Source organism: Salvelinus namaycush, chromosome 35 (assembly GCF_016432855.1).
Source record: "Salvelinus namaycush isolate Seneca chromosome 35, SaNama_1.0, whole genome shotgun sequence".
Taxonomy (NCBI): Eukaryota; Metazoa; Chordata; class Actinopteri; order Salmoniformes; family Salmonidae; genus Salvelinus; species Salvelinus namaycush.
In genome coordinates, this window is record NC_052341.1 from 24,123,268 (window position 1) to 24,146,739 (window position 23,472).

Genomic DNA, 23,472 nt, shown 5'->3' on the forward strand with positions numbered 1-23,472 from the left:
GGTGATAACATGCAGCTCACTGTCTCATAACAGAGAGATGAAGAAAGAGTGAGCGAGAGAGAGAGAGACAGAGGGAGAGACGAAGAAGGGAAACAGAAAAAGAGAGATAGATGGAGAGAGCATGTAATAGATGAAAGTGCGTTGAATCTCTAGGCTGCACATGTATCTGCAGTGATAACATGCACCTCACTGTCTGACATCAGAGAGATGAAGAGAGGGAGAGAGGGAGAAAGAGAGAGAGAGAGAGCGAGAGGGAGAGAGAGAGACAGAAAGAAAAAAACAGACAGAGAAAGAGAGCGATGGAGGGATAAAAGGAGAGATGAAGAACATACCTCCAGGATCTTGCATCGTTCCGACTCGCAGTCGTGGTCCTCACAGGGTTGGAACATCCCCAGAGTGACGCAGTTCAACAGGATCACCAGCATGGAGGCTCGCTCAAACCACGTAGAGGATAGGGAGTTAAGGAACACAATGGAGACGTGGTAGAAACACACACAGCCTTACATAAAATACAAAGACACAGAAATTAGAGTATGCATGTTGTATTTGGTATTCATTAGCATCCCCATTAGCTCCTGCCAAGGCAGCAGCTACACTTCCTGGAGTCCACACAGGAATAAAATAATGACATCACAACAAAACAACAGCCTACATCATAAACAAAATAATGCAATACATTATTACATTATCACTCTATCACCCTATTACAAATGTACAATTTAACATGTACAATACTACAATAATACAATATTACACTGTGTGTGTGTGTGTGTGTGTGTGTGTGTGTGTGTGTGTGTGTGTGCTGAGTGCGTGTGTTAGAGTGCGCGCGCATGCGTGTGTTTGTCCGTCTGCGTGGGTGTTTGTCCGTCTGCGTGGGTGTTTGTCCGTCTGCGTGTGTGTTTGTCCGTCTGCGTGGGTGTTTGTCCGTCTGCGTGGGTGTTTGTCCGTCTGCGTGTGTGTTTGTCCGTATGCGTGGGTGTTTGTCCGTCTGCGTGGGTGTTTGGCCGTCTGCGTGGGTGTTTGTCCGTCTGCGTGGGTGTTTGTCCGTCTGCGTGGGTGTTTGTCCGTCTGCGTGGGTGTTTGTCCGTCTGCGTGGGTGTTTGTCCGTCTGCGTGGGTGTTTGTCCGCGCTGTGTCGCGAGGTGTTGTTTTATCTTATTTATTATATTTATTATATTTATTATATTTCATCTGATTGTACTGCTTGCTTGAGTTACTTGGTGTTGAAGAGAGTTCCATGTAGTCATGGCTCTATGTAGTACTGTGCGTTTCCCAGACTCTGAACTGGACTTGGGGACTGTGAAGAGACCTCTGGTGACAAGTCTCGTGGGGTATGTACGGGGGTCTGAGCTGTGTGTCAGCTGTTTGAACAGTGCTTTCAACACGTCAATACCTCTCACAAAGACTAGTAGTGGTAGTAGTCCATCTCTCCTCTACTTTGAGCCAGGAGAGATTGACATTCATGTTTATTGATATTAGCCCTCCGCGTACATTTAAGGGCGCCTTGACCGTATACATGGCCAGTAGTCCAGGTGTGATAAAACTAAAGCCTGTAGGACTTGTTTTATTGATTGTGATGTCAAGAAAACAGAGCCGTGCTTTTCCAGGACAGACTTCTCCCCATCTTAGCTACCGTTGCATCAATATGTTTTGACCATGACAGTTTACAATCTAGTGTTACACCAAGCAGTTCGGCTTGCTCAATTGCTCCTCGGCTTGCTCAATTGCCACATTATTCATTACAAAATGTAGACATGGTTCAGGGTTTAGCGAATGATTTGTCCCAAATAGAATGCTATTTGTTTTTCATATATTTAGGACTCACTTATTTCTAGCCAAGCATTCTAAAACGGACTGCATCTTTTTGGTAGTGTTGCGGGGTTTTAATTTGCTGTGGTAGCTGATGTGTATAATAGTGGGTCAAGTGTACATAGTAAGACATGTGGTACTGAAATTGTATATGGTTATATTACATAAGAACAATGGTCCAACACTAATAACAATTTGATTATTTTATAACAAATGCGCTATCTCCCGCGTTGGATAGCGGTCGCTGTCCACGGTTCTGAAACACCAGTGTGCTGTTGAATTGGCGCCTCTTACATTTTTACATTTACATTTTAGTCATTTAGCAGACGCTCTTATCCAGAGCGACTTACAGTAGAGTGCATACATTTTATTACATTTACATACTGAGACAAGGATATCCCTACCGGCCAAACCCTCCCTAACCCGGACGACGCTATGCCAATTGTGCGTCGCCCCACGGACCTCCCGGTTGCGGCCGGCTGCGACAGAGCCTGGGCGTGAACCCAGAGACTCTGGTGGCGCAGCTAGCACTGTGCCACCCGGGAGAAGCCCACTCTTCCTAGACCATGTTGCTATGTGTATAAAAGCAAGGTTACCCAGCATATTGGTGTTGAGAACAATGCGGCGGAGGCAGCAGCGGAGTTAGGAGACGAGAAAACAGCCCTAGCCTTAATTGTCAAAGAAAATTGAGGAGAGAGGAAACCCCAACTTAATTAGGTCTATAATCAACAGCCTAACTGTGCCTGGCACAGATAGATAAATCATCCACGTATACTGAACAAAATATATAAACGCAACATGCAACAATTTCAACGATTTTATTGAGTTACAGTTCATATAAGGAAATCGGTCAATTGAAATAAATTCATTAGGCCCTGATCTATGGATTTCACATGACTGGGCAGAGGAGCAAGGGCAGGGCATAGGCCCACACACTGGGGAGCCAGGCCCAACAAGTCAGAATTAGTTTTTCGACACAAAAGGGTTTTATCACAGACAGAAATACTCCTCCGTTTCACCAGCTGTCCGGGTGTCTGATCTCAGACGATCCCGCAGGTGAAGAAGCCGGATGTGGAGGTCCTGGGCCTGCGTGGTTACATGTGGTCTGCGGTTGTGAGGCCGGCTGGAGGCCAAATTCTCGAAAACGACATCTGTGGCATTGTGACAAAACTGCACATTTTAGATTGGCCTTTTATTGTCCCCAGCACAAGATGCACCTGTGTAATGATCATGCTGTTTAATTAGCTTCTTAATATGCCACACCTGTCAGTGGATGGATTATCTTGGCAAAGTTGGAGTTGTGCACAAAGTTGGAGAGAAATAAGCTTTTTGTGCATATGGAACATTTCTGGGATCTTATTTCAGCTCATGAAACATGGGACCAACACTTTACATGTTACGTTTATATTTTTGTTCAGTATACAGTACCAGTCAAAAGTAGACACATCTACTCATTGCAGGGTTTTTCTTTATTTTTACTATTTTCTACATTGTAGAATAATAGTGAAGACATCAAACCTATGAAATAGCACATATGGAATCATGAGTAACCAAATAAGTGTTAAACAAATCAAAATATAATTTATATTTGAGATTCTTTAAAGTAGCCAACATTTGCCATGATGACAGCTTTGCTTATTGTGGTGGTCGCTACAGCAGGGAGGAAAGACAACGGGTGCTAGTCACACAGTCACTTGCTGTAAAGAAATGATTTACACAGTGCAGCAAGTCTGAGCCAGGCACAATAAAATCAATTGCGGTCAGACTCCCTCTAGTCATCCGTGTGTCTTAATTATTTAATCAAACAGTGTGCTTAAAGCATCAGCCAAGCTCAGTGGATATAGCTGATTCAATTAAAACATATAGGATGTGTCTATATATGACCGGATTATATGGTGGGGACGCTATATTGATGATGTTTGCCTGTTTTGGTCCGGCTCAGAAGATGAACTTATTTCCTTCCACCAATACCTTAACAGCATTAACCCTAACATCAAACTAACTATGGAATACAGCAAGGATAACATTCATTTTTTGGACCTCGACATTAGTAAAAATGACAAAGGTTGTTTGCACACATCAATCTTTAGGAAGCCTACAGATGGGAATACCATTCTGAGGGCAGACAGCTTTCACCCCAAAAGGCTAAAAGAGAATATTCCATATGGCCAATTCCAAAGAGTCCGCAGAATTTGCGATCAGGAAACAGACTACAGTGTCAAATCTGCTGAATTGGAGAATCGCTTTTTGAATCGGGGCTACAGCGTTCAGGTCCTGAAAGATGCAGGTATAAGGGCTGGATTACTTGACAGAGAGAACTTGTTACGAAGAGGAGTGCCTCGTGATACATCAGAGAGAGTGTATTTTGTTACAAAATACAGCACTGAAGCAGAGAACATTAAAAGAATCATTAAAAACAATTGGGGAATCATCCAAAGTGATACGCTACTACGCCAAGTCTTTCCTGAACCACCAGTCATAAGCTTTAAGAGATGTCCTACCCTAAATGACAAATTAGTCCACAGTTATCTTCCGGGTGACTCTCAAAAAACTTGGCTTGACTACAAACCCAAGGGCTCTTTTAAATGTAACCAGTGCAACCATTGCAGAAATATTGCACAGAAAAAGTATTTTGTTGACATAGCTTCCAAAATGGAGTATTACGTCAAGCATTTCATTAACTGCAAAACCACTCATGTCATCTATAGATTGGAATGTCCACAGTGCAAGGTGTTCTACATTGGACGGACAAAGAGACGCCTTCAAGATCGCTTGGCGGAACACAAGTACGCCATACGAGTAGGCAATGAAGACTACACCATGGCAAGGCACTACAAGTCCTTACACCATGGCAACCCTGCCTCCCTACAAGCTATGGGTATTGATCATGTTCCGGCCTCTATTAGAAAAGGGGACCGTCTTAAACAGTTAAACCAAAGGGAAAGTTTTTGGATTTACAAACTACAGGCCACTAAATACCCTGGTTTAAATGAAGATATGGATTTCTCACCCTTCCTGTAGGTCCATTTGCTGTCATCTAGTGGACATTTTGCTCAATTGCCCTCAGCTATGTTTAGACTGTTGTTCATGTTTTGCTGTGTTCTAGTGTACTATGGAATATATTGCTTTCTTATTCTAGACACTTCTCCCAGTCATATTTAAGGTTAGAACTACCTTTCTAAGTGTTCTGATACTTCTAGCTTGGAGTTGTATGCTTATGATAACATAGCTACAGTATTTCACCTTTTAATGTGTATATTATTGCTTACTAGGTCTGTCCAATTTGGTAACCACTCCCTCTTCTAATTAGGGCTAATTGGAAAAGCCTTTCAAAAGAGGACATTGTATTCTCTTTTTTTGTACTCCCTGACGAAGGCCATGCAGCCGAAACGCGTCGGTTTTTAAAAAACTTTGTTTCTATTGAACATGCCATACTAATAAAGGCATTTTAATTAATTATATGAAGAGTGCCTTGGTCCTCCTTTCTTTTTGATGGAAAAATACACGTTTTAAAATGTCAACCAATTGATTGGTCGAAAGAACAGACGGCTCTCGGTCAACCAAGATTTTTTTTAGTCGGGGAGAGCCCTAGTATATAGACACACTGGTACATAAACACACTTTACTGAAGGGTAGCGGTAGGTCAATAGTAAAAATTGAAAAAAGTAAGGGGCCAAGACAGCTACCTTGAGGCATGCCTAACTCTACCTGGTTTACGTTAGAGAGGCATCCATTAAAGAACACCCTCTGTGTTCTGTTAGATAGGCAACTCTTGATCCACGATATAGCAGAGGATGTAAAGCCATAATACATACGTTTATTCAGCAGCAGACTATGATTGATAATGTCATTCACTCTTTTGAGAGAGTGAATGAGAGCGCGAGAGAGAGAGAGAGAGAGAGACAGACACAGACAGACAGACAGACAGACAGACAGACAGACAGACAGACAGACAGACAGACAGACAGACAGACAGACAGACAGACAGACAGACAGACAGACAGACAGACAGACAGACAGACAGACAGACAGACAGACAGACAGACAGACAGACAGACAGAGAAAGAAAGAGAGTGAGAGAGAGAGAGAGAGAGAGAGAAAATCAGTCAGAGAATCACTTCTAAAAGTAAAGACAGTTTGTTGTATTGGACATATATTTTATTGACCACCTGAGCATTCTGAATCTGGTTAGAGGATGAACTGAAGCCAACGATGTGAGCACAATCAATATGGAAGGTAAACAACCATTTATAAACACAGACGAACCTGTGCCTGATATAATAAAGACACACCCAAACACGCTGTGAAAGCTACAGATTATAGATCAACACAGTCAGTAACCTCACTTCACCCCAGTTAACTGTGTTAAACACTAACACCGTTTGTCATCCCAGTGTGCGTGCGTGTGCCCTTGCTGTGTTAGGACAAACGACCTGTCGTTTTTTTATCCCATTAGAGAACGCCCAGTCGTCCATCACACCAACCCACAATGCACTGGGGTCAGACTGGGTCCACAGCAGGTGCAGTGCTCGGCGCGGGATGAAGACACTGATCTATAGGCAGTTGTGTGTTTTTCACCTTAATGGTTCAGGCTAGATTTGAGGGAAGATGAGTTGATCTTAGATTCTGTTCCTATGGGAAACATCTACCTGGAGCGCAGGTCTAAACATGAAAGGAAACACTGTTTTTCCTACATCCAAAGGAAATACTGTCACTTGCATACACAACGATACACCAAAGGGATTCAATTAAACGCAAAACACCAAAGAACAGGAAGAGAGGAAACGCATCATCATCAAACAGGAAACGGAGAACTATAAGAGTGCCTGGCGGCAACAGCCAGCCCTAGTTACCGTAACTGAGGGAAATGCAGAACAAAGAGACTAGACACCCGTGACTGTATTGTTGTCATGGCTTGACAAGGAAATTATACTACATCACTCGCTTTACACACACACACACACACACACACACACACACACACACACACACACACACACACACACACACACACACACACACACACACACACACACACACACACACCAAACTGCAACCCCATGGCAATTCGCTACATACACTTGTATTCTACGTATAGTAGTTTTCATACTAATAGTTTAATAGTTTTAACTTTCTAAACAGAGCAACTTTCCCCTCTAGCGATGGACTGTGTGGTGTCACTATGTCACCACTGGCATCTGGCCTGGTGACTATCTTCATTCATAATGCAAACACTGACAGACAGAGTAGGGACAAATGAATAATGTACACAGATAGATACATTAATACTGGACACACATACACACACTCACATTAATAATGTACATATTGTCTGGCTAATCAGCAGTTGATCAATGGCGTTGGGTTGACACACTAATTTCTATTACAGCTCTAACGGTGGACAGAAAGAGAGATGGGTAGACCAGCAAACCAACCTACCACATTTTTACAGCAAATGTTCAATAGACAGCACCAGAGCAATATAGGTGTATAACGCACCTTTCACGTGCTATCGGAAACGCGGAACATCCAAGTTAAAATTGTGTGTGTAGAGCTTCCTATTGGTCGATTCTGATACTTCCCAAGTGGGAAACTAGGGATCATTTTTTTGGGCCCCCATCCTCATCAAAGTTTCCCATCCCTGGTTTCTAAGAACGTCCTACTCCACAGTGCAGACGTTCTACTCACAGAAGAAATGGATCACAGATCAAAATGTTACACAGCGAGAGATAGAAGAAGGAAACAAAACAATAAAAATGACTAATCTAATCGATAAATACTTATTAAAAACTGCCCTTCTCTCCTCCCTCCCTTCCCTCCCTCTCTTCGTTACGCCCCCTCTTCAGTTTCAGATTCGTAATTAAACAGAAACGTGTGTGTGCGCTTGAAAAGAGACACACCTTGATGGTGTCAGCACATAAACAAATGATGAAACCCTGAGGGATGGTTTCAATTAGATCAGAAACACAGGGATATGCTCTGTCAAAACCCTCTCTGACGGCAAGAGCCGTCACTTTACACACACACACACACACGCGCGCGCACACGCAAACACACACACACACACACACACACAAACACACAAACACACACACAGCCTCGTCAGAGAGAGCAGGATCAAACTTTCATCAACACCTTCCAGTGTATTCTTGTACAGCATTCTTCCCTCGTCGGGGTCCCCTCAGACACACACACACACCTTTCTCAAAGCCGATGCCTAGTCCTTCAATGAGGGGGAAACTATTTTCAAGCCCTTGATGTCCTTCCCTCCATCCATCTCTCCTTCCTTCCCACTCTCGCTCCCTCTATCCATCTCTCCCTCCTTCCCTCTCTAATGATAAAACTCACACACTAGGACACAAACAACAAGTCCATACATTCCTGAGAAACAACAGAGAGACGGAGGGAGAGAGCGAGAGCGAGAGAGAGAGAGAGAGAGAGAGAGAGAGAGAGAGCGAGAGAGAGAGAGACAGAGAGAGAGAGAGAAAAAAAGAGAGAGGGAGATGGAAAGAACGATAGAGCAAGAGAGAGAGAAACATGACTATAGAATGTGATGGAGAAGAAACTTTAGATGAAGGGTTTGGGTAAACTGTCATATCACTAGGGGTGAAATGCTGTTTTCCCTCACAGTGTTGTTCTTTTTCTGCGCATGACTTCTGGTAAACACACTTCATCCATAAACAACAACGAAAAAGCACTCGCTCGGTCAGATCTGTCATTTAAACGGTTTGTTCTGACAGACTTTAGTCAGAGTCAAGCCTTCCTTAGCTGTTCAAAAGGAGACTACTCTCTTTCACTCATCTTGTTGTTTCTATCTCTTCTCCCGTCTCAATGTGTTTTCCTCTCAGTTTGATTCAGGATCAGAGTACTTCACGCTGCACGACGATGGTTATCTCCTCAAAAAAGAAACATTTACTTTTCTTATCCCCCTCTCCTCCCTTTTCGCTCTCTCTCTCTTCTGTCTGTCTATCCTCGGTCTCTTCTCACTATCCTCCCTCACACCTCACCCTATATTCTCATCTGTCCCCTCTTTGAATGAGTCAGTGAAAACATGACATCACCCCCTGGTTTGACGGACAGGTGGGCAGGAGACAAGTGTGGTGACATTCAATAGCCAATCCGTGTGAAGTGGCGGAACCACTGGGCTGTGAAGTCACGACACATTGGGTACACTTTTTAAAACCTGTGTTTGTCTGTCTAGAACTTCCTGAAAAGGGCAGGCTGGGAGTTTAGGTTGGAACATGAGGGGAGGAGAGAGATGAAGGCAGTAGACTATATCACATGGAGGAGATGAAGAGAGAGGAGTGGGAGAGAAGAGAAGAGAAGAGAAGAGAAGAGAAGAGAAGAGAAGAGAAGAGAAGAGAAGAGAAGAGAAGAGAAGAGAAGAGAAGAGAAGGAAGGGAGGGAGGGAGGGAGGGATGGTATGTATGGAGAAAGAAGTGGAGCGAGGAGGGGGGAGATGTGAAGAGAGAGAGGACAAGTTTCAGGCCTGTTCACATTCAATACCTCAGAAAGTGATAGGAGGAGAAAGGGATGGGGAGAGGAGAGGTAGAGAGAGATTGGGAGAGGAGAGGCAGAGAGGGAGTGGGGAGAGAGGGATGGGGAAAGGCAGAGAGGGATGAGGAGAGAACTACGAGAGGTGGCAAATGAGGATTTAGTGTTTTGTCACCTTTGTTTCTCAGAGAGAGGAGTTAGAATGAAATCGTGGAACTGTGGTTTAATTGGAGCTGTTCACAGTCTAATGTTTCTGGACAGGAAATCGTTGCCGAGGCGATTACAAAATGGCCTCCGAAAACAGTCAAGAGGGCTGCTGCCATCGCTCTCTTTAATATCTCTTCTCTCTCTGTCTTTATCGCTCTCTCTCTCTTTCTCTCTCTCTGATATAGTATAGTATGCAGTATGTATGCACATTCTGTACCTCAGAGGCCAAACTTTTCAAAGCTTCAGAAACACACACCTTAAACCCGCAGGTAGAACTGCAGGGAAAAGTTCCCGAAAAGGCCAGAAACAACCTCTCCCCGCAGATACACTTATCTCTTCCCCTCCCCCCCCACCTCTCCTTTCCTCCCTCTCCACCTCTCCTTTCCTCCCTCTCCACCCCTTCTACGCCGCTCAAAACTTCTCAAAGCTCTCTCACATCTCTCTCTCAAACATTTTCTATCACTTTCTGTCTCTGCCAGCGTCTCCCCATCTGTTTGTGAAGGGATTGACAGAGATGAACCCGCTTGGGGGGAAAGCTGTGAACGTGTCAGAATGAAAAGAGAGATAGAATAGAGAGGAGAGAAAAGGCGGGAGTATTCTCATGAAAGATTTACTGTGTGTGTGTGTGTGTGTCTGTGTGTGTGTGTGTGTGTGTGTGTGTGTGTGTGTGTGTGTGTGTGTGTGTGTGTGTGTGTGTGTGTGTGTGTGTGTGTGTGTGTGTGTGTGTGTGTGTGTGTGTGTGTGTGTGTGTGTGTGTGCGCGCGTGTGTAAAAGAGAAAGAGACAGGTGCAGAACCTCAATGTTAAACACACAGGACAAAGTGTAAGAAGTTCTACCTTTGAAGTCCTCTGATGTCCACACGGCTACGTGCTGCATCATTAAATCTCTCTTGAAACACTGTTTTGAAACGTACTATTTTAGACGCTCTCCTTTCTTCATTCCAGACTGACAGCTAGTTCACCCCTGGAATGCTCTCTGAGAGGAAGTCGGCTGAGGGGAAGTCGACAACCTACCTCTCAAGAGATGAGGCACATCAAACTGCAGTTGATTTTATTCCACACTCTCAGACGCATTGTAACGTTACCTTTCAGTTTATATGCATGTTGTGTTTTAGAGTGTTATGGAAAGCAGTGTTGTTACTATAGCTTCGAAGAGACGCCGTATAGTTAGAGAAATGCGCAAGTCACTGTGCACCTGGACCCAGTCTCAGATAATCCAGCATGTCCACACATTATAATCTGCCTGCTATTCTCTCCCTCCTCTGCCTCATCGCATCTCCCTGTCCTCCTCTCTCCCTCTTAACAAAACAAAGTCACCCACCTGTGCTTCTATGCTCTATGCTTTAAGGGTAAATACCGAATGTTACGCTATAAAGCCAGACAATGGCTGTGAGTCCATGTAACTAATAGTCCCATCATCTACAGTGTCTTAAATAGCCTGGTGCGCCCAATCGTGCAGTCTCTCTCTCTCTTTATCTCTCTCTTTATCTCTCTCTTTACATCCGTGCAGTCTCTCTCTCTTTATCTCTCTCTTTATCTCTCTCTTCACATCCGTGCAGTCTCACTCTTCTTCTCTCCTCACTTAAAGAAGCGTTACACGTTGGATAAACATTGAGTTTATTATTTGTCACGCAAAGATGTATATTTTTTTTCTCTCACTCTAATATGCCTCATGTTTTAGGATTGTTGGAGCTATGTGGAATTACAGTTTGACTGCAGCTCAGCCAGGCTAAATTGAAGTTATGTGTAGTAGTGTACCAACAGGAAAGCACTGCCTTATCGCCAAGGTGATTGACTCCACGGTGGTAGAGATGTGACTGTGCAGGAGACCTTGGGATGCTCAGCCGAGTCCAGGACTCCGGAAACAGCATTTCTTAGCAACCGACAGTCTGCAGCAGAGGTGCGTGTGTGTGTCCCCGTGTGCCTATCTGTCTGGACATCTGTAAAATAGGGTGGGTAAACCCAAGAGAGAACAGGGGAAATAGTATTTTTTGGGATGGGGGATACCTAGTCAGTTGCACAACTGAATGCATTCAACCAAAATGTGTCTTCCACATTTTACCCAACTCCTCTGAATCAGAGTGGGGGGGTTGCCTTAATCAACATCCACGTCATTGGTGCCAAAGAGCAATAGTTGTTGGGGGTTAACTGCCTTGCTCAAAGGCTGAACAGCAGATTTGTCCACCTGGTCAGCTCAGGGATTAGAACCAGCAACCTTTTGGTTACTGGACCAACGCTGTTAACCGCTAGGCTACCTGCCGCCTGCCGCCATGTTCTGACTGGATGTGACCAAACAGCCCTCTCTAGTTCTCAGGATATGGTAATATATTTATTTAGTAAAGGTTTAATATCTCAAGTAAATAGTAAAGTCTTTATATGGTCAATTCCATTTTTAACGATTTTTCACTGAAAATGTATGCCGCCAAACAGAAATCATCTATTTTAACACTAAAGCAGCTCTGAATTAAAACAAAAAAGTATTTTTTTTTGTCATGCCCGCTTCCGTTCTTGACTTTTCCAAAATAAGTCTATATAGCACACTGTCGGTGTTAGAATCTTAATATCACAAACACAACTGCAGTTATAACCAGTTTTAGGAGGGCATGTCATTTTGTGAATGGTTTTCCCCCCATTGCCCATCCTTCTCCTGACAGTTGAATGTGCAGTGCTCAGCTGACAATCACCCCGATAGTAGTTTAGATTCCTCGAAACGGAGCAGAAACAAATTCCACACATATAACAACAGATTAAATAAATGAACTAAAATGCGATGGCTGAGAAAGGGGATGAATGGGGGAGATGATGAGTGAGGGGAAGCGAACAATGTATAATTATGTAAATCACCAATTGTGAATTAAAAACGGGGTCGGCCATTCTCTCTCAAAACAGTGTACCCTATATCAGTCCACTGAATCCTGTCTTATCAGTCTACTCTAGGCCAGTGGTTTCCATCCAGGGGTACTAGGACCCCCGGGGGTACTTGGCCTATCCACCACAGATGAAGAGAAGAGAAGACTCATGAGATACTGGTGAGATGTACATGAGGGGGTATTTCAGGGGTACTCTGGACAGAGCAAAACCCAGTTGGTGGAACAGGAACCGTAAAAGGTTGGGAACCACTGGTCTAAGCTACCCAGTGTGAACGTAAGTAATTGTACATGCTGAACGGCTTTCAACATCTGGGAAAAGATCCACATCGGGCATCGGGTGGGTGAGTGTTGGAGACTGTGGTGATGAGGCTTGTGGAACCTTAAGTTGGGGAGAAATGTCACCATGGACAATTTCTTTGCATTACTGTCATTGGCCGGCACAATGAACAACGTGAGTAGGGAAATCCCTCCGTCTGCGCAAAGGCACCTGCACAACGGTGCTGAAGAATAACAAGACGACAGGAAACAATAAAGAGAGAACTGGAGACTATTACACACTACAACCAAACAAAGGTACACTACATGACCAAAAGTATGTGGACACCTGCTCGTTGAACATCTCATTCCAAAATCATGGGCATTAATATGTAGTTGGTCCCCTCTTTGCTGCTATAACAGCCTCCACTCCTCTGGGAAGGCTTTCCACAAGATGCTGAAACATTGCTGCGGGTACTTGCTTCTATTCAACCACTAGATCATTAGTGAGATTGGGCACTGATGTTGGGCGATCAGGCCTGGCTCGCAGTCGGCGTTCCAATTTATCCCAAAGGTGTTTGATGAGGTTAAGGTCAGGGCTCTTTGCAGGCCAGTCAAGTTATTCCACACCGATCTCGACAAACCATTTCTGTATGGACCTTGCTTTGAGCACAGGGGCATTGTCCTGCTAAAACAGGAAAGGGCCTTCCCCAAACTGTTGCCACAAAGTTGGAAGCACAGAATCGTCTAGAATGGTATGCTGTAGCGTTAAGATTTTCCTTTACTGGAGCTAAGGGGCTTAGTCCGAACCATGACAAACAGCCCCAGACGATTATTCCTCCTCCACCAAACTTTACAGTTGGCCCTATGCATTCGGGCAGGTATTGTTCTCCTGGCATCCGCCAAACTCAGATTCATCCATCGGACTGCCAGATGGTGAAGTGTGATTCATCACTCCAGAGAACACGTTTCCACTGCTCCAGAGTCCAATGGCGGCGAGCTTTATACCACTCCAGCCGACGCTTGGCATTGCGCATGGTAGTCTTAGGCTTGTGCGCGGCTGCTCGGCCATGGAAACCCATTTCAAGAAGCTCCCGACGAACAGTTATTGTGCGGACGTTGCTTCCAGAGGCTGTTTGGAACTCAGTAGTGAGTGTTACAACTGAAGACAGACGATTTTTACGCGCTACACGCTTCAGCAGTCCCGTTGTGTGAGCTTGTGTGGCCTACCACTTCGCGGCTGAGCCATTGTTGCTCCTAGACGTTTCTACTTCCCAAAAACAGCACTTACAGTTGACCAGGGCAGCTCTAGCAGGGCAGAAATTTGACGAACTGACTTGTTGGAATGGTAGCATCTTATGATAGTGCAGAATTAAATGTCAGTGAGGTATTCAGTAAGGCCATTCTACTGACAATGTCTGTCTATGGAGATTATACAGTATATAGTGCCGTGAAAAAGAATTTGTCCCCTTTCTGATTTTCTCTATTTTTGATACTGAATGTTATCAGATCTTCAGCCAAAACCTATTATTAGATCAAGGGAACCTGAGTTGACAAATAAACAAAATTGATACTTATTTTACATATTTAATGAGAAAAAATGTATGGAACACCCAATTCCCCTGTGTGAAAAAATGTATTGCCCCTTTACACTCAATAATTGTTTGTGCTATCTTTAGCTGCAATGACTGCAACTGAACGCTTCCTGTAGATGTTGATCAGTCTCTTACATCACTGTGGAGGAATGTTGGCCCTCTCTTGCATGCAGAACTGCTTTAACTCAGCAACATTTTGGGGTTTTCAAGCATGAACTGCTTGTTTCAAGTCCTGCAAGTCCACATCTCAATTGGGATTCAGTCTGGACTTTGACTAGGCATTCAAAATCTTCAAATGTGTTGCTTTTTAACCATTTTCATTTAGACTTGATCCTTGTGTGTTTTGGATCATTGTCTTGCTGCATGACACAGCTTCGCTTCAGCTTCAGCTCAAAAACGGGCGGCCTGACATTCTGTAGAATTTTCTGATACAGAGCAGAATTCATGGTTCCTTCTATTAAGGCAAGATGTCTAGGTACTGAGGCAGCAAAGCATCCAGAAACTATCACACTACCACCACCATGCTTGACCGTTGGTATTAGGTTCTTACTGTGGAATGCAGAGTTTGGTTTTTGCCAAGAATAATGGGACCCATGTCGTTCCAAAAAGTTATACTTGAAAAAGTAAAAAGTTAAGACTCATCTGTCCATAGAACATTCTTCCAAGACTCTTGATGATCATCCAGCTGCTTTCAGGTGCTTTTTTGCAGTCAACTTTTTGGATATATACAGTACTAGTCAAAAGTTTGGACACACCTACTCATTCAAGGGTTTTTCTTTATTTTACTATTTTCTACATTGTATAATAATAGTGAAGACATCAAAACTATGAAATAACACATATGAAATCATGTAGTAACCCAAAAAGTGTTAAACAAATCAAAATATATTCTAGACTTTAGATTCTTCAAAGTAGCCACCCTTTGCCTTGATGACAGCTTTGCACACTCTTGGCATTCTCTCAACCAGCTTCACCTGGAATGCTTTTCCAACAGTTTTGAAGGAGTTCCCACATATGCTGAGCACTTGTTGGCTGCTTTTCCTTCACTCAGCGGTCCAACTCATCCCAAACCATCTCAATTGGGTTGAGGTCAGGTGATTGTGGAGGCCAGGACATCTGATGCAGGACTCAATCACTCTCCTTCTTGGTCAAATAGCCCTTACACAGCTTGGAGATGTGTTGGCTCCTTGTCCTGTTGAAAAACAAATGATAGTCCCACTAAGCTCAAACCAGATGGGATAGCGTATCGCTGCAGAATGCTGTGGTAGCCATGCTGGTTAAGTGTGCCTTGAATTCTAAATAAATCACTGACAGTGTCACCAGCAAAGCACCCCCACACCATCACACCTCCTCCTCCATGCTTCACGGTGGGAACCACACATGCAAGATCTTCCATCCACCTACTCTACGTCTCACAAAGACACAGCGGTTGGAACCATAAATCTCAAATTTTGACTCATCAGACCAAAGGGCAGATTTACACCGGTCTAATGTCCATTGCTCATTTTCTTGGCCGAAGCAAATTTCTTCTTCTTATTGATGTCCTTTAGTAGTGGTTTCTTCTTCAACCATGAAGGCCTGATTCACGCAGTCTCCTCTGAACAGTTGATGTTAAGATGTGTCTGTTACTTGAACTGTGTGAAGCATTTATTTGGGCTGCAATCTGATGTGCAGTTAATTCTAATTAACTTATCTTCTGCAGCAGAGGTAACTCTGGGGCTTCCTTTCTTGTGGCGGTCCTCATGAGAGCCAGTTTAATTATAGTACTTGATGGTTATTGCGACTGCACTTGAAGAAACTTTAGAAGTTCTTGATTATCCCTATTGACTGACCTTCATGTCTTAAAGTAATGATTGACTGTCATTTCTCTTTACTTATTTGAGGTGTTCTTACCATAATATGGACTTGGTTTTTTACCAAATAGGGCTATCTTCTTTGTACCACCCCTACCTTGTCACAACACAACTGATTGGCGCAAACGCACTAAGAAGGAAAGAAATTCCCAAAATGTACTTTTAACAAGGCACACCTGTTAATTCAAATGCATTCCAGGTGACTACCTCATGAAGCTGGTTGAGAGAATGCCAAGAGAGTGCAAAGCTGTCATCAAGGCAAAGGGTGGCTACTTTGAAGAATCTCAAATATAAAATATATTTTGATTTGTTTCACACTATTTTGGTTACTACCTGATTCCATATGTGTTATTTCATCGTTTTGATGTCTTCACTATTATTCTAAAATATAGAAAAACCCTGGAATGAGTAGGTGTGTCCAAACTTTTGACTGGTACTGTATATATCTGGGAGACAGCAAAAAAAATGAAATGCTATTCTATTCTCTTCAATTTAAAAAGTAATGTGACGGCTTAATGTATCACTAAAAACGGTTTCACACTGTCCCTTGACAAAATCCTTCATAATATGTTTTCCAAATTCCTAGGCTAAGAAGATATGTTTGTGTAGAGTGGAAAAGTAGCTGTGCCAATGTACATGATCACTGCAGTGCAGTATACAGTAGAGATATACAGTGTACATCTTACAGTAGGGTAAGATTATGGCCATATCAATAATACATGGTATTTAAAGATTCATGTTGTTGCTCATGGAAATGTTACCTCGTGCAATTCTTAGGTGATCTCTCTCTCCTACAGAGAAAACCAGAGAGAGCACAGAGAGAAAATGCTTCGGTAAGGGGGATGAGCTGGTGAAAATGCGGTGTTATGCTCTCTGCATAAGATGTTTTTAAGAATGACTGTACCTGAAAAGGGTATACATATATACATATATATATATATATTATCTACAGATTTTTCAATTCAATAAAAAATTAACATTTCAGCCTTTTCGATGATAGGCTCACTATGATATGCTGCATAGCAAATACCCTGTTATATAATGTCCTTTCCATGCATTTCTTTGTGTGTGTGCCACTCCCAAGTGACACATGTATTTGTTTTATTTAACCTTTCTTTAACTAGGCAAGTCAGTTAAGAGCAAATTCTTATTTACGAGGACGGTCTACCCCGGCCAAACCTGGACGACGCTGGGCCAATTGTGCGCCGCCCAATCACGGCCGGTTGTGATACAGCCTGGAATTGAACCAGGGTCTGTAGTGACGCCTCTAGCAGTGAGATGCAGTGCCTTAGACCACTGCGCCAAAAGGAGGCCAAAAGGAGCACGTTAAGAGCCAAGACCACAACCCCTACTCTAGTGCAGGTGTAGGATGTTAATTTGAGCCCGTTTGCTACAGTAGGAAAATGATGGAAATTTTTTTGTAAGGGAAAATCAAGTCTGAATTTTCAAAGTGGAAATTACAAACTTCAGAAGCCTTTTAAAACCTCAAATACACACTACAAGTTTGACATGTCCTGCGTTGCATGAAAGTTCTCCTGCAAGAGGGTGATCGAATTATTTGTAGCATTCGACGACATGGTCCTAAAACTATCTGACCACAAATCAACCACAAATCAATCCCTTTAAAGCTACTTACAGTCGGTCATAATGAGTTCTGAGACCTGTCTAATAGCACTTACAGCTTTACTCAGAGCACTTCGATCACACTTCACACTGTAGTGTGCACACTAATACCTTCATAATCAAGAGTACACAGAGCGCTTACATATGTATAGGGTTCTATTATAATAACACAGATCAGCTGGTACAGAGACCCAAACAGTCATTCACAGCATGTTTGCTGACTCCTTCAGAACGTACCATTGGTCAACACTTAACAAAATGATTTCACACCCGAGACACACACAGACACAGACACACACACCAGTGTCACGGTACTTAAAGAGCACTAGGAGACATCAACACCCTGCTAACACCATACTTAAATAGCCCATGGACACACAAAAAAACACACGCTGCCCAGCACCTCTCTGTCAATTAGGATGACAGATGTGGCGTTACTTTCTCTGTGACAGACACTCTGCTGCCAATATAGAACCCAGAGAGAACTGCCAACCCACAGGAACAGATATGTGTGTGTGTGGTGTGTGTGTGTGTGTGTGTGTGTGTGTGTGTGTGTGTGTGTGTGTGTGTGTGTGTGTGTGTGTGTGTGTGTGTGTGTGTGTGTGTGTGTGTGTGTGTGTGTGTGTGTGTGTGTGTGTGTGTGTGTGTGTGTGCGTGCGTGCGCCCAAACCCCATTCTAACTCCCCCACAAAGCCCCCAGTGGACCATACCACCCACACTACTGACACTGCTGGGGAGAAGGAGGGAGGAGGTAGAAAACGTGACAAGGAGGCAAGAGAGAAGAGGCAGAAAAACGTTGAGGAGGAATCAGAGACAAAGAGGGAGCAAGGAACATCAGAGAGAGAAAGAGGAGGAAAAGAGGGAGAGACTCCAGACAGAAAGAGTAAAATAATTCATCTGAAGGCCATGTCCCTCTTTAATGCAGAAAATAGTCCAGCACAAAGCAAAGAAAACACACACACACACGCACGCACGCACGCACGCACGCACGCACGCACGCACGCACGCACGCACGCACACACACACACACACACACACAGAGTGTGATTCAGGAGTGATACGTATCACTAGTGCCTACTAGTGAGTGATAGTCTTCATCCCTCTCGCCATCCCTCTCTCCCTCCCTCTAGCCATCCCTCTCCCCCTCCCTCTAGCCATCCCTCTCTCCTTCCCCTCTCTCCCTCGCTCTCGCCATCCCTCTCTCCCTCCCTCTAGCCATCCCTCTCCCCCTTCCTCTAGCCATCCCTCTCTACCTCCCTCTAGCCATCCCTCTCCCCCTCCCTCTAGCCATCCCTCTCTCCTTCCCCTCTCTCCCTCCCTCTCGCCATCCCTCTCTCCCTCCCTCTAGCCATCCCTCTCCCCCTCCCTCTAGCCATCCCTCTCTCCTTCCCCTCTCTCTCTCGCTCTCGCCATCCCTCTCTCCCTCCCTCTAGCCATCCCTCTCTCCCTTCCTCTAGCCATCCCTCTCTCCCTCCCTCTAGCCATCCCTCTCTCCCTTCCTCTAGCCATCCCTCTCTACCTCCCTCTAGCCATTCCTCCACTCTGGGAAGAATAACACAAGTATCCCCACTAGGGCTGCGGTGGTCAAGAAAAAGGTCATTCGTAGCCTGCACTCGAATAGTGAATAGAGGTTACCTTCAGTTAGGTTTTTAATATGCCACTGTTTGGAAAGCGTATTCATGTGCTTCATATTTAGAATTGAGCAATAAACATAGCAGCAGGAGTAAGCTGGGATCCTCTTTTATTATATAGTGGCCAGTCAATACTCTGTTTTCACACGTGCTTCCGCAAGAACTGAAATAAATTGAAATAAATTTGCCAAAGTTATAGAATCACTGCTGTCTGTTCAGTAAGAAATGAAATCAGTCAGAGTAGCCTACTACACCAAGAGACGGGCTATCGTTTACCCACAGAAGATCAATAGCATCTTTAAAACAATTGCCTAGATGTGGATTGTGTGTAGCCCAATAACAAGACACAGCCTACAGTCAGGAACGCACAGCATCTCTGTCCGTGAACAGCATGCAGACAAAACAGGCCTTTCGCAATATTTCAAATAAAATCACATGAAAAACACCGGTTAGAAATCAAATGTCTCCTCCTGTAAAGAGGAGAGTCTAATCCGTATGCTGTAGGCTACCAAAACATATAAATATTGTTTTACAAAGTATAACAAGAGAGAGATAGGCTTCTGGCACGAGCGCAAGGGCCATCATCAGTGAGTGAGCTGCTCATCATTTGGGTGAGTCAGTGAAACTGGAAAGCATTTTTAGGATTATAATTTCCTCCTGATATTGTAGCCTACAATATGTGTCTCCACACACCTAGGCCTAGGCTATTGATGGATTCAAGTCAGGGTCGTTTTTTATTGATCTCAGATTCTCAGTGTCAAAGTAGCCTTTCATTTTGATCATTTGTGAGGTATAAAAAAAGATTCTGCCAAAGTCTCCAGTCACGTAAAATTACATAGAATTGCATTTATAAAAGGAACACTTTTTCCGGGATCCTAGGCTACAAAATGTCGGGCCAATTGCACGCCACCCTATGGCACTCCCCATCACAGCCGGTTGTGATACAGCCAGGGATCGAACCAGGGTCTGTAGGGTCGCCTCTATCACTGAGATGCAGTGCCTTAGACCGCTGCGCCACTCGAGAGACACTAAATACACAATAGTAAATAATATGCGTGAAATGAGAACGGGCCATTATCATGCACCTGTAGGAACAGGGGAAGAGAGAAAAAAAGACATGTCATCCACATGCACTTAAATAGAGAATGGAGGACGCTTTTCCCCACGGTTCATTTTCATGCCAGCCAGGTAGGCTACTCCGGTTGTAAAGCGAAGCGATGTGCTTAATATATGGAAAAGATCATAAATACAGTAGGCCTAGCCTATAGAAAGCTGACGGGATCCTCCTCCTTTTCATAGAGGCATAGCAATAGCCGATAGAACTGCTGCTCAACAGGAAAACGTATATTATTACATGCATCAACCAGCTATGAGGACCTGGCTGTCACTGCGCAACAGGCGATCCTATTCTGCTCAAACTCTGACTGCCAGCGCTCTCATGAAGTGTTTGGTTTGATTTTTCGATTGCATTTGCAACGGTGTCAGAGTGATTCGAGAGGATAGAGTGCTGAGTACCAGCCATTAGCATCTGGCCGTGTGTAAGTTTGTCCGGCTACTATTGACCATCAGCGGCATCAGAGCACCGTTTTGGAGGAGCCTAGTGACCGTGACTCAACAGTCACATGGAATTTGACTGTCACTGTAACAGCCCTAATCCCCACACCAACACACACCTGCACACACACACAGTGGATCACAGGTGTACGGTTCAGTCAACCATGTCATATCTCTCTTGTCAGAAATAAATAAGATATTCACTAGAAGGGACACATACATACTGTAACACATGTTAGGACAGACACCGACAAACACCTGGCTACTACGTGAGAGAGGTGAGGTGGGGCGAGACAGAAGGACTCCAGGCGGTGTGTGTGTGAGCCGGGGTCTGTCAAGCAGACAAGCAGAGGCCAGACAGTATTTCAATTCCTTGTTGTATCTCATTAATTAAGCATTGACCACAAGCGCTCCCGTCTCCTGTCCTCCACCCCTCTCTCTCCCTCCCTCTCTCCCTCTCTCCCTCCTGCTTCGTCTCTTGCTTGCGCTCTCTCTCTCGCTGGCTCTCCTCTCTCCCGCAGTCTCTCCCGCTCTCCTGTCCTCGATCCCTCTCCCTTTCTCACCCGCTCCCTCTAATGACTATCTCGACAGCCACGAGAGAATTCCTTTATTGTCATTCATCACAGTAGCTATTTAGGGACCCCATCAATTTCCCTTAGACACAGACACACACACACACACACACACACACACACACACACACTGACAAATACGCTGCATCTGAGGTAATCCACTTGGCAGAGGTAAATGCCAGAAAAACAAACTATTTGTCATCAGCAGGGACGTGATAGGGTTAACGAGAGACGCTGTGACACTCTCCTCTTTCTCTGTCTCCCTATCTCGATGATTAATCCAGGGGTTAAAAATGTATCTGAGAGAGAGAGAGGTGGGGATGGAGCAAGAACAGAGAAAGGGCACTGAGAGAGAGAGAGAGAGAGAGAGAGAGAGAGAGAGAGAGAGAGAGAGAGAGAGAGAGAGAGAGAGAGAGAGAGAGAAAGAGAGAAAGAAAGAGAGAAAGAGAGAAAGAAAGAGAGAGAGAGAGAGAGAGAGAGAGAGAGAGAGAGAGAGAGAGAGAGAGAGAGAGAGAGAGAGAGAGAGAGAGAGAGAGAGAGAGAGAGAGAGAGAGAGAGAGAGAGAGAGAGAGAGAGAGAGAGAGAGAGAGAGAGAGAGAGCGAGCGAATAAACATTTTGGGGAGAAAAAAGGCACGAGAAAGAGAATGCCAAAATCAGCATGATTAATAGAGGGTTGTGATTATCAGCAGAGAGGATCTGGCTTAATGGCACGAAACAGAGCAAACCACGACACAAAGGTCAACAGAGTCACACTACCCTACTCTACGCACACACACACACACACAGAGACAGACAGACAGGCACGCATAACGAACACAACGCACGTATCCACACACAAAGAAAGATGTGAAAGTGAAGCTAATGAGCATAGGAAGATGATCAAGATCAAAAGACTCCTCCTTGACCTTGCCTCTTGATGATGTCATTAAGACAGGAATGTACAACCAAAGCCCATGAAGGCAATAATAACTGCTCTTTTGTTATCGCTTACAGTCCACACATTTTGGTATGTGATCCCAGCAGTGGGAATCGAACCCCCAACTCTGGTATTGCTAGTGCCATGTATGAACTGAGCCACGTACAGGATACATAAGTACAATTCATAAGTACAATATAATATTGTAAAATACAATATGATTAAAATACAGGTGGAAGATATATGATTGCCATCCCCATGAGCGTGCCACTCTCCTTCAGGCCATGTATGAGGCATGCAATGATTTTTATTATAATTTTTTGGTATTTTACCCCCTTTTTCTTCCCAATTTTGTGATATCCAATTACGATCTTGTCTCATCGCTGGAACTCGGGAGAGGCAAAGGTCGAGTCATGCGTCCTCCGAAACATGATCCGCCAAACCGTGCTTCTTAACACCTGCCCGCTTAACCCGGGAAGCACTAATGTGCCAGAGGAAATACAGTTTAACTGACGACCGAAGTCAGCCTGTAGGCACCCAGCCAACCACAAGGAGTCACTAGAGCACGATGAGACAAGTAAAGCCCCCAAGACAAACCCTCACCTAACCCAGACAACGCTGGTCCAATTGTATGCCGCCCTATGGGAATCACCGTCACGGCTGGTTGTGACACAGCCTGGGATCGGACCCGGGTCTGTAGTGACGCCTCAAACACTGCAGTGCAGTGCCTTAGACCACTGTGGCACTTGGGAGACGGGCATGCAATGACTTTAATTCAGACCTGAATTCGCCATGCCAAATGTTTTATCCACGGGTTCATGAACTATTAAGATATTTAGTGTGATTTTGATGAGACGAGCGCCTTGAGGCAAACTAGTGCCTGCTAAACATGATGTTTCTTTCATTTGATTACATTGTGAAAGATGTCTTCAATGATCACACCTTTGATCATACATGGGGATAGAAATGATGGACGTGATATTCAGTCAATTTGAATGGGTAGCACAAGTGTATTGCCTTAATGTGAAAACAGTGTAATGTACTGTAATTTACAGTAGTGTAGCATGCTACATTGAAATGTACCTTACATGTTT

General features: G+C 44.2%; 1 protein-coding gene across 1 annotated transcript in view; it reads right to left on the reverse strand.

The window, feature by feature from the left end:
- cacna1g (calcium channel, voltage-dependent, T type, alpha 1G subunit) overlaps window positions 1-23,472 on the reverse strand; it is a 276,474-nt gene that overhangs the window by 167,832 nt on the left and 85,170 nt on the right. The window contains exon 2 of the mRNA XM_038974934.1: window positions 333-444. Coding sequence (XP_038830862.1) covers window positions 333-444 — 112 coding nt within the window. The remainder of the gene's footprint in view (window positions 1-332; window positions 445-23,472) is intronic.